The sequence below is a fragment of the Salvelinus namaycush genome, chromosome 37 (assembly GCF_016432855.1).
Source record: "Salvelinus namaycush isolate Seneca chromosome 37, SaNama_1.0, whole genome shotgun sequence".
Lineage (NCBI taxonomy): Eukaryota > Metazoa > Chordata > Actinopteri > Salmoniformes > Salmonidae > Salvelinus > Salvelinus namaycush.
The window spans coordinates 18,797,443-18,809,851 of record NC_052343.1 but is presented as its reverse complement, the minus strand read 5'-3'; the positions used below and the strand labels follow the sequence as shown (position 1 = coordinate 18,809,851).

The following is a 12,409-nucleotide window of genomic DNA, read 5'->3' as shown; positions in this document are numbered from 1 at the left end:
TCTTCAAACTTCCACTCTGCCCAGCCCAGCTCACGACTCGACTCCACTGTCTACTCCAATCCCATCCTGTCCTCCCTGGCTGATCCAACGTAGTTTAGTTGAGTTGTGCAGGGGGAATCCTACTGGCTTCACAAGTCGCCTGATCTCGTGAGTTTATCAGTGCAAGGAACCATTCATGTTAGCGTGCAAGATCACGCGGCTTGCGAGGCTAGAATCCTACAGGGAGAAACCCTAATTATTCTACCACTTTTAATTGCATTTGCCATACCTTCATTAATTAATATGTACGACTGATGACATTGTTCAGCCAGAGGCCGTTCAAAAGCAGCATCACAGACTAACCCACAGACACAGACAGACTGACTGACTCCCTATAGGCTGAATGACTGGAACAGCACATCACCCCTGACCCTGATCCTATTGGAGTGAGCCCCCCAATACGCACAAACACACAAACGCAAGCACACACGCACGCACACACACACTTTGGGACAGTTTGTGTATGTGTGTGTTTGTGTGTTTGTGTGTATGTGTGTGAAACAAGTGTGTGTGTTTGTGTGTGTGTTTGTGTGTATGTGAGTGTGCATGCGTGCATGCGTGCCTGTGACACTATAAAAGTACAGTATCAGACTACAATTACATATATCATTACCTTCCTTCTCTCTCTCTCTCTCTTCCTCCACTCTCTCCCCGCGCTCTCTCTCTCCTCTCCTCTCCTCGCTCTCTCCTGGCTCTCTCTCTCCCTCCTCCCTTGCCCCTCCTCTCCTCTCCCCATATTTTTCTTTCTCTCTCTCTCTCCCCCTCTCGATCTCTCGATCTCTCCCTCTAGCGGTGTTATATAATATAGAGTCCATTACAACAGATTGAATGTGTGAAACAGAAGTGGTAGCCAGGCCCTGCAATGTGTGCTACAGCAGGACAGAGACAGGATAAGGTATCTAGAGCAGCAGCCCAACACACACACACACTCTTGCATAGACATTTACACACATCTGGCCAAGCCCTGTCGACATAATAAGCTCCCTCCACGCAGTTGCTGTTCAGTGTAGAATAGACTTGACACACACACACAAAACAGAACAGATCACGTAACAAAGACACAGACAGACCATAGACTGTGAGGAAATAAAAGGTTCGTTTTTAAGCGACGGCTCATTAAGATCAAATTCCTATCATCATCTACATATCATATTATTATGAATGAGACCACGAGGCCTACATTAAAACACATGTATTCACATACACTGACTGCGCTCTCTAAAACCAAAATCAAATAGTCAAGCCTGACAATACTGAACATATTCAGAACATCTGGTATTGTTTTCATGGATAAACGTTGTAGTTTCCTTCATATAATTAAGGGCGACTGAGAAGAGAGTTGGGATGGTATGGTGCTCATTACTCATCAATGGCACTCAGTCCTCTGTACTGAACATATGGAGCTAGCAGACTACTGTCGTACCACTAACTCACTGAATATGGAACAGTGGTAATTAGTCAACATGTTCAACATGAGCTGACAGTGACACTGAATACACTTCCCAATGAATAATGCAAAGGTGATTTGACTATCCCTGACATAACTCGGTGCTTCCCAAATGGCACTCTATTCCCTATATAGTGCACGACTTTTGGCCAGAGCCAAAAGTATATTCCCTATATAGAGCAATACTATATAGGGAATAGGTTGCCTTTTCAGATTTCCCCTAGTAAAAGAGAGAGCCCTATAAAGTAGTGCACTATGGGGAATAGGTTGCCTATTCAGATTGCCCCCTAGTGTACAGTATGAGAGTAGAACGAGAGAGCGCAGGAGGAAGAGTGTTCCTACCTTTCTCACTGACAGACTCACTCTCTATCTCCACGTCCTCACAGCTGGTGTACTCCGGTGTGGTGGCCAGTTCCTCCTCCGAGCTGCTCAGGGACACCTGCCGCATCTTACCCCCCTTTTTGGTTTTGTGGGGCTTTGGTGGCGGCGGCCTGATGGACTCGGACTGGTCAGAGCTCAGAGAGTCGTTCCTCAACATGGTGTCCATCTTCTCCCTCTTGGTCTTCCTGACTGCAGAGCTGGGGTCCAGATAATCATGACTCCTGAACCCTATTGGCTCCCCTGGCCCCCGCCTCATGTCCCCTGACCTGTCCCCCAGCACGGGGCTGCGGTGTGGGGTGGGGGGGCTGTGGTTGGAGGTCCGGTGGTGGCCTCCAGGGGTGGGGGAGTTTCTGTCCATGGAGTAGGAGCGTTGGCCCACCATGGGCGGCCGGCGCTCGGTCAGGTGCTGTCTGGACAGGCGGATAGGTCCCTGGGGCTCGTCCTGCTCCGTGTAGGCTAGAGACACATCACTGTGGCGCCTCTCGTGCCTGGCCCGGCCCACCTCAGCATGCATCCTCATCTGCTCCTCGTAGGGCTGGGGCTTGACGGGGTAACGGGCCAGGTTGGGGTCGGAGCGGTAGCGTGTCTGGTACTCCTCCTGGCGCTGGCGCTGCAGCTCGTACTCACTGGGCTGCCCGTCTAGAGGGTAGGGCCCGTCCTGGTCCAGAGGGTAGTCCTCCTGGGAGCGCCAGCGGCCACGCCCACCACGGTACTCCCCCCGCGCTGCCTCAGCGTCTTGGTACCTCCGTGGGGCCCCACGCCGAGTGTCCCCATCCCCGTAGTCGGACGGTGATCTGGGCATGGTGCCGTCCCCCGGGGCATACTGACCCCGCTCCTCCCTTTGGTCGTATCTTTGGTTTGGATCCCTGGATGCTGATGGGCTTCGTTTCCTGTCCGTCAAAGAAAAAGACTGTTAGTGAGCGGGTCAAGTAGGAAGGAAAATTCTCTGAGTCAGAAGAGGGTTTTAAAAGGCTGTAGAATATTAGAATATATATATATAGAGAGAGAGAGAGAGAGAGAGAGAGAGAGAGAGAGAGAGAGAGAGAGAGAGAGAGAGAGAGAGAGAGAGAGAGAGAGAGAGAGAGAGAGAGAGAGAGAGAGAGAGAGAGAGAGAGAGAGAGAGAGAGAGAGAGAGAGAGAGAGAGAGAGAGAGAGTGTGTGTGTGTGTGTGTGTGTGTGTGTGTGTGTGTGTGTGTGTGTGTGTGTGTGTGTGTGTGTGTGTGCTCCACACTGCGTGGGCCTCATAGACTGCTGATGAAAGACCTAGCTAGCTGTCACATAACAGGGCTGGAGCTGGGGGTTTGGGAAGAAGACTCCTGCACTTCTTTGACTCTCTTCACTAAAAATATATCTAGGAGCACTAAGATGGCAGCCAGACCCAAAGACAAGATATCCCTGAAAAGGCAAGGCGCTTTTCAGAAACCAAGCAGCTTTTAAAAGTCTCAAAACAGGAAATAGTTTCACCATCACAACTGATGTTGTTTCTGTAAGGAGTCAAAGTCTGTACAAATACATTCAACATGATATTCTACCGGTACACTATTATCTATTGATCTATAATATGGTTCCATTTCCTCTTGGTTACTATGTGGATACTATAGGTCATCTTTCATCTTCATCTTCATTCCATCTGATTACTGTGTTGATGTAAAGCGGATAAATGCTGATTATTGCAATTCATTTCAAACAGCTAGATGGCACATGATTAATGGCAGACGTTGCTTGAGTATGGCCCGTTCGTGTTTCCAAATAAAAACCATGTGTGTGTGTGTGTGTGTGTGTGTGTGTGTGTGTGTGTGTGTGTGTGTGTGTGTGTGTGTGTGTGTGTGTGTGTGTGTGTGTGTGCGAGAAAGAGAGAGAGAGAGAGAGAGAGAGAGAGAGAGAGAGAGAGAGAGAGAGAGAGAAAGAAAGAGAAAGAAAGTCAAAGAGAGAGTCTGTGCTATGATAAATTACACTGTTCCCCAGCATTGGGATGTGCTGTCTGCTGTCTGGAGAGGGAGAGGGAGGGGTCAGGCGTTTGGGAGGGAGGTGTCTGTGGTGTGTGTAGCTTAGCCAGTAATAATGTGCCTAAATTAGGAGCATGCTGGGAAAAGGGGATTATTAACAATCTCATTTTGACTTTGAGAAGACGAGTAGGAGAGGAGGAGAAGAAGAAAGGAGAAGAGGGGAGGAGAGAAAGAGAGGAGGAGAGAAGGAAAGGAGGAGAGGGGTAATGGAGGAGAAGAGGAGAGACTTCTTCCCTAATTATATCTGTCCCCTCCATCCCCATGGAAAACCACTGCTCTGCTCCACACACAGCCAGTAGAGTCACATAGACAGACAGAACTAGCCTTCTGTAGTCGCTGCACTGAGCTAGAATACTGTGAAGCCAGGACGGGAGAGCAGGATCATATGAAACACTTTTTAAGTCTCAACTACTGTATTCACAACTGAACTGTACTCACACTGGTACTGCACTTTTCCAAGAATATTTTCCGACCAGACATTAAGTTTATCTATTGACAGTAAATATAGAGCAGCAGCCACCATTTTGTTTTTGTCACTATGTTATTTGGACCAAATGTAATATGTCATAACTGGTTCAGGATTTGTGATATATGATTTACTCCTCCATAATATCCCAAAGACAGTGTCTACATCTCAAATGGCACTGTCACGGCATTCAAGAGAAGAAGATGAGAACCAAAGTGCAGCGTGGTGCGTGTTCATATTTAATTTAATAACTACCGAACACTAAACACAAAAATGACAAAAAGAATAACTGAAACAGTTCTGTCTGGTACAGATACGAAACAAAAAACAGAAAATAATCACCCCCAAACTAAACTGGAAAATGGCAACCTAAATAGGATCCCCAATCAGAGACAACGATAAACAGCTGCCTCTGATTGGGAACCAATTCAGGCCACCATAGACCTACGTATGCCTAGACTACACACACAACCTAGACATACAAAAACCCTAGACCAGACAAAAACACACATACCACCCTCGTCACACCCTGACCTAACCAAAATAATAAAGAAAACAAAGATAACTAAGGTCAGGGCGTGACAGGCACCTCATTCCCTTTATAGTGCACTACTTTTGACCAGAGCTCTATGGGCCCTGTTCAGAAATAGCGTACGATAAAGGGATTAGGGTGCCATTTGGGACACTACAGTATATCCAGCAGTCACTGAAGGGGGAACGGGGGAAGTAGGAGCCCTGGCTGTGAACAGCCCTGTATGTTAATGCATTCCTTTTGTCCAAACTACACTATTCACAAATCATACCTCTTTTCTACTTTTTACCTCTGGAAAGAAAGAAAGTAATGACATGTTAGGACACAAATGCTTTCTGAGTTGTCTTAATTTAGTATGTTACAACCTGCCAATACATTTCCAACAGCAGGTTCATTCATGGTCATGTTTTTGACCCAGTCATGTACTGTACTGAACTCTACAGTCTGATGCATTATGTATAAGTCTTCCAGACAATAACACACCGCTGCTTCATTGAGAAAACCAAGGTGAGGTGGCGGCAGGAATGATGATATGGCAGAGTACAGTAGACTGGCTGAGTGACTGGATGGATCGCGCAGGGTGTACTGTATGTGTGTGTGTGGGGGGGGGGGGGGGGGGGGTATTGCATTGTCAGCATGTCTCTGTAAGACAGGCATGGTGATGAAGGAGGTGTGTGAGAGTGAGAGAGTGTGTATCATGGGGGATGGGGGGGGTGTACTGATTACACTAGGAAATGCTTCAGTAAGAGTTATTAGTATGGCCTAAGGGCCCCTGGCCAATGCCCCCTCAGGACTGCTTCTGTTGTGAAATTTTACACACACACACACACTACCATACCCCCCCTCTGACAAGTCCTGACTCTACTTGACACAAATATCCCATAATGTGTTGTCCTGTTTAGCCCTGGATGCCCTTTGTGTCCAAACAGACCAGAGTCAATAGCAGCTACTACTACTACTACTACTACTACTACTACTACTGTTACTACTACTACTGCTGCTACTACTACTACTACTACTGCTACTGCTACTACTACTGCTACTACTACTACTACTACTACTACTACTGCTACTACTACTACTCTGCTGCTGCTACTACTACTGCTACTACTACTACTCTGCTGCTGCTACTACTACTGCTACTACTACTACTACTACTCTGCTGCTGCTGCTACTACTACTGCTACTACTACTACTACTACTACTACTACTACTACTGCTGCTACTACTACTACTACTGCTACTGCTACTACTACTACTACTACTACTACTACTACTGCTACTACTACTACTCTGCTGCTGCTCCCAGATCCCATATGACACAGTCCCATGAGCTTTCGTTTGTATTCAAACTCCTATTCAAACTGCTGTCCGACGGACGGACGGACCGACTGAGGGACGGACTGAGGGACTGACTGAGGGGCAGACTTAGGGACGGACGGAGGGACAGACATACAGACAGACAGAAATACATACATACAAACATACATACATACAGACAGACAGACAGACAGACAGACAGACAGACAGACAGACAGACAGACAGACAGACAGACAGACAGACAGACAGACAGACAGACAGACATGGGGAGAGAGGGGAGTTCAACACTCTCGTAGAATAGCCGGTATGATACAGTGGCAGTGAGCATTGTGCAGTCAAAGAGCATTGTCCAAAACCCAAGCTGCCAGTGCAGTATAGGAGCTAGGAGGATGGGATAGTGACGTCATTCAGAAGCAGACAATGATTCATCCACCAGCCTCTCAGCCTACCGTCTGAAATCTGAACTGCGTAGCGTAGTGATGTAAGTAACGGCATGGCATTGAACTGCATTCACACTGCATAAGGAGCCTAATCTGCTGCTGGGCTGAGCCTGGGACAGCCAGTGAATCAAATCAATCAAATCAAATTTGATTTATTTATTTATTTGTCACGTACAGAGTCAAAGTGCGGGGGTACAGGTTAGTCGAGGTAATTGAGGTAATATGTACATGTAGGTAGGGGTAAAGTGACTATGCATAGATAATAGATAATAAACAGCGAGTAGCATTAGCGTTAAAAAGAAGAGGGGGGATCAATGCAAATAGACTGGGTAGCCATTTGATTAGCTGTTCAGGAGTCTTATGGCTTGGGGGTAGAAGCTGTTCAGAAGCCTTTTGGACCTAGACTTGGTGCTCCGGTACCGCTTGCCGTGCAGAGCAGAGAGAACACTATGACTAGAGTGGCTGGAGTCTTCGGCAATGTTTGGGGCCTTCCTCTGACATTGCCTGGTATAGAGGTCCTAGATGGCACGAAGCTTGGCCGGAGTGATGTACTGAGTCGTACGCACTACCCTCTGTAGCGCCTTGCGGTCGGTAGCCGAGCAGTTGCCATACCAGGTGGTGATGCAACCAGTCAGGATGCTCTCGATGGTGCAGCTGTAGAACTTTTGAGGATCTGAGGACCCATGCTAAATCTTTTCAGTCTCTTGAGGGGGAATAGGTGTTGTCGTGCACTCTTCACGACTGTCTTGGTGTGTTTGGACCATGATAGTTTGTTGGTGATGTGGACACCAAGGAACTTGAAGCTCTCAACCTGCTCCACTACAGCCCTGTCGATGGGAATGGGGGCGTGCTCGGCAGTCCTTTTCCTGTAGTCCACGATCATCTCCCTTGTCTTGATCATGTTGAGGGAGAGGTTGTTGTCCTGGCACCACAATTCTAGGTCTCTGACCTCCTCCGTATAGGCTGTCTCATCGCTGTCGGTGATCAGGCCTACCACCGTTGTGTCGTCTGCAAACTTAATGATGGTGTTGGAGTTGTGCTTGGCCATGCAGTCGTGGGTGAACAGGGAGTATAGGACGGGACTAAGCACGCACCACTGAGGTGTTGAGGATCAGCATGGCAGATGTGTTGATGCCTACCCTCACCACCTGGGGACTGCCTGTCAGGAAGTCCAGGATCCAGTTGCAGAGGGAGGTATTTAGTCCCAGGGTATTTAGCTTATTGATGAGCTTTGAGGGCAATATGGTGTTGAACGCTGAGCTATATTCAATATAGTTGTGCATTCTCACGTAGGTGTTCCTTTCGTCCAGGTGGGAAAGGGCAGTGTTGAGTGCAATAGAGATTGCGTCATCTGTGGATCTGTTGGGGCGGTATGAAAATTGGGGTGGGTCTAGGGTTTCTGTGATGATGGTGTTGATTTGAGCCATGACCAGCCTTTCAAAGCATTTCATGGCTACAGATGTGAGTGCTACGGGTCGGTAGTCATTTAGGCAGGTTACCTTGGTGTTCTTGGGCACAGGGACTATGGTGGTCTGCTTGAAACATGTAGGTATTACAGACTCGGCCAGGGACAGGTTGAAAATGTCAGTGAAGACAATTGAAAGTTGGTCATTGCATGCTTGGAGTACATGTCATGGTTACGCTTGTGTCACTGGGCAGTGTGCGGCTGGGTTACCCTTTGTAGTCCAAAATACTTTGCGCTTTTACGCTTTGCCTGTTTGATGGTTAATCGGAGGGCATAGCGGGATTTCTTATAAGCGTCCAGGTTAGAGTCCCGCTCATTGAAAGCGGCAGATCTACCCTTTAGCTCAGTGCGGATGTTGCTTCCGGTTGAGGTATATACGTACGGTCACTGTGGGGACAACGTTATCGACGCACATATTGATGACGCACATATTGATGAAGGCGACTGATATGGTATACTGTGCTAGCAAAACAGTCCTGTAGCTTAGCATCTGTGTCATCTGACCACTTCCGTATTGAGCGAGTCACTGGTACTTCCTGCATTAGTTTTTGCTTGTAAGCAGGAATCAGGAGGATAGAATTATGGTCAGATTTTCCAAATGGAGGGTGAGGGGGAGCTTTGTGTGTGTCTGTGTGTGTGGAGTAAAGGTGGTCTAGAGTTTTTTTCCCTCTTGTTGCACATGTGACATGCTGGTAGAAATGAGGTATAACAGATTTCATTTTCCCTGCATTAAAGTCCCTGGCCACTAGGAGCACCGCATCTGGATGAGCATTTTCTTGTTTGCTTTATACAGCTTGTTGAGTGTGGTCTTAGAATCATGACCAGTGCCTGGCTGTGAGAACAAGGCTTTTTTTCCCTGTCCTGTTTTGTTCTGTGTGTTCTGTACTAAGATAGGTCTACAGATGTTCTAAAATGGTCTAGATAGAATGGTTTAGATAGAACATTAGATTGATTGTTCAGAGGATAACATGTTAAGATGGCGCCGACAGATATGGCAGCTCTGCTTCTAGCTCCTAAGCAACTTTGCAGTATTTTGTTTTTTTGTGTGTTATTTCTTACATTATTAGCCCAGATTTTTGGGGTATTATTACATACTGCCGGAAATAACTTCTGGATATCAGAGTGGCGGAAATTCACCACCATTATGACCAGTGTTTGTACCCCCCAGGGCAATTTAACTTATTCCAGAGGCTGCTCCAAAACACCGCCGGCGGAAAAGAGGTATTCGGAGTGGACTTCTAGAGTGCACACCATCCACCGCTTCTGAGTATATTACTCGCTCAGTACGAGGATCTCATTCCAGAGAGATATCAGGGATTGTAACATACTCTGTTTCACGGAAACATGTCTCTCTCGGGATATACTGTCCCTGTCCATACAGCCAGCTGGGTTCTCAGTACATTGCACAGACAGGAATAAAGAACTCTCCGGGAAGAAGAAAGACGGGGGTGTATGTTTCATGATTGTAACAACATACAGGAACTCAAGTCCTTTTGTTCACCTGACCTAGAATACCTCACAGTCAAATGCCGACCGTAATACCTTCCAAGAGAATACTCTTTGGTTATAGTCACAGTCGTGTATATTCCCCCTCAAGCCGATACCACGACAGCCCTCAAAGAACTACACTGGACTTTATGCAAACTGGAAACCACATATCCTGAGGACGCATTTATTGTAGCTGGGGATTTTAACAAAGCAAATTTGAAGAAAACGCTACCAAAGTTCTTCCAATACATTTACTGCAGTACTCGCTCTGGAAAAACACTGGACCACTGCTACTCAACTTTTCCAAATGCCTACAAGGCCCTCCCCCACCCTCCCTTCGGCAAATCTGATCACGACTCCATTTTGCTCCTCCCTTCCTACAGGCAGAAACTCAATCAGGAAGTACCCATGCTAAGGTCTATTCAACGCTGGTCTGACCAATTGGAATCCATGCTTTAAGATTGTTTTGATCACGCGGACTGGGATATGTTTTTTTTAAATGTTATTTCACCTTTATTTAACCAGGTAGTCTAGTTGAGAACAAGTTCTCATTTACAACTGCGACCTGGCCAAGATAAAGAAAAGCAGTGTGACACAGACAACAACACAGAGTTACACATGGAATAAACAATAAACAAGCCAATAACACAATAAACAAGTCAATGACACAATAGAAAAAAAGAAAGTCTATATACAGTGTGTGCAAAAGGCATGAGGAGGTAGGCAATAGGAGCGAATAATTACAATTTAGCAGATTAACACTGGAGTGATAAATGAGCAGATGATGATGTGCAAGTAGAGATACTGGTGTGCAAAAGGGCAGAAAAGTAAATAAAAACAATATGGGGATGAGGTAGGTAGATTGGGTGGGCTATTTACAGATGGACTATGTACAGCTGCAGCGATCGGTTAGCTGCTCAGATAGCTGATGTTTAAAGTTGGTGAGGGAAATAAAAGTCTCAAACTTCCGCGATTTTTGCAATTTGTTCCAGTCACTGGCAGCAGAGAACTGGAAGGAAAGGCGCCCAATGAGGTGTTGGCTTTGGGGATGATTAGTGAGATATACCTGCTGGAACGTGTGCTACGGGTGGGTGTTGTTATCGTGACCAGTGAACTGAGATAAGGCGGAGCTTTACCTAGCATAGACTTATAGATGACCTGGAGCCAGTGGGTCTGGCAACGAATATGTAGCGAGGGCCAGCCGACTAGAGCATGCAGGTCGCAGTGGTGGGTGCTATAAGGTGATTTGGTGACAAAACGGATGGCACTGTGATAGACTGCATCCAATTTGCTGAGTAGAGTATTGGAAGCTATTTTGTAGATGACATGGTCGAAGTCGAGGATTGGTAGGATAGTCACTTTTACGAGGGTAAGTTTGGCGGCGAGAGTGAAGGAGTCTTTGTTGCGAAATAGAAAGCCGATTCTAGATTTAATTTTGGATTGGAGATGTTTAATATGAGTCTGGAAGGAGAGTTTACAGTCTAACCAGACACCTACGTATTTATAGTTGTCCACATATTCTAGGTCGGAAGAGTCCAGGGTGGTGATGCTAGTCGGGCGGGCGGGTGCGGGCAGCGAACGGTTGAAAAGCATGCATTTGGTTTTATTAGCATTTAAAGGCAGTTGGAGGCCACGGAATGAGTGTTGTATGGCATTGAAGCTCGTTTGGAGGTTAGTTAGCACAGTGTCCAAGTAAGGGCCAGAAGTATACCGAATAGTGTCGTCTGCGTAGAGGTGGATCAGGGAATCGCCCGCAGCAAGAGCGACATCATTGATATATACAGAGAAAAGAGTCGGCCCGAGAATTGAACCCTGTGGTACACCCATAGAGACTGCCAGAGGTCCGGACAACAGGCCCTCCGATTTGACACACTGAACTCTGTCTGCAAAGTAGTTGGTGAACCAGGCGAGGCAGTCATTAGAAAAACCAAGGCTATTGAGTCTGCCGATAAGAATACGGTGATTGACAGATTCGAAAGCCTTGGCCAGGTCGATGAAGACGGCTGCACAGTACTGTCTCTTATCGATGGCGGTTATGATGTCGTTCAGTACCTTGAGCGTGGCTGAGGTGCACCCGTGACCGGTTCAGAAACCGGATTGCACAGCAGAGAAGGTACGGTGGGATTCGAAATGGTCAGTGATCTGTTTATTAACTTGGCTTTCGAAGACTTTAGATAGGCAGGACAGGATGGATATAGGTCTGTAACAGTTTGGGTCTAGGGTGTCACCCCCTTTGAAGAGGGGGATGACCGCGGCAGCCTTCCAATCTTTAGGGATCTCGGACTATACGAAAGAGAGGTTAAACAGGCTGGTAATAGGGGATGCAACAATGGCGGCGGATAGTTTTAGAAAGAGAGGGTCCAGATTGTCTAGCCCAGCTGATTTGTACGGGTCCAGGTTTTGCAGCTCTTTCAGAACATCTGCTATCTGGATTTGGGTGAAGGAGAAGCTGGGGAGGCTTGGGCGAGTAGTTGCGGGGGGGGGGGGGGGGGGGGGGGGGGGCGGAGCTGTTGGCCGGGGTTGGAGTAGCCAGGAGGAAGGCATGGCCAGCCATTGAGAAATGCTTATTGAAATTTTCGATTATCATGGATTTATCGGTGGTGACCGTGTTACCTAGCCTCAGTGCAGTGGGCAGCTGGGAGGAGGTGCTCTTGTTCTCCATGGACTTTACATTGTCCCAAAACTTTTTGGAGTTAGAGCTACAGGATGCAAATTTCTGCTTGTTCCGGGTAGCCTCTGACAATAACATCGATGAATACACGGATATGGTGACTGAGTTCATCAGTCAGTGTATAGGAGATGTTGTACCCACTGTGACTATTAA

The 12,409-nt window shown here is 47.1% G+C and overlaps 1 protein-coding gene across 19 annotated transcripts in view; it reads right to left on the bottom strand.

Annotated features, from left to right (window-relative positions):
* rims2a (regulating synaptic membrane exocytosis 2a) overlaps nt 1-12,409 on the bottom strand; it is a 227,380-nt gene that overhangs the window by 111,238 nt on the left and 103,733 nt on the right. For 11 of the 19 annotated variants that reach the window (XM_038976295.1, XM_038976293.1, XM_038976291.1 and 8 more), the window contains one exon: nt 1,829-2,777. In XM_038976295.1, the coding sequence (XP_038832223.1) occupies nt 1,829-2,777 (949 nt within the window). The remainder of the gene's footprint in view (nt 1-1,828; nt 2,778-12,409) is intronic. The other 8 variants (XM_038976296.1, XM_038976305.1, XM_038976308.1 and 5 more) reach the window with 1 other exon arrangement.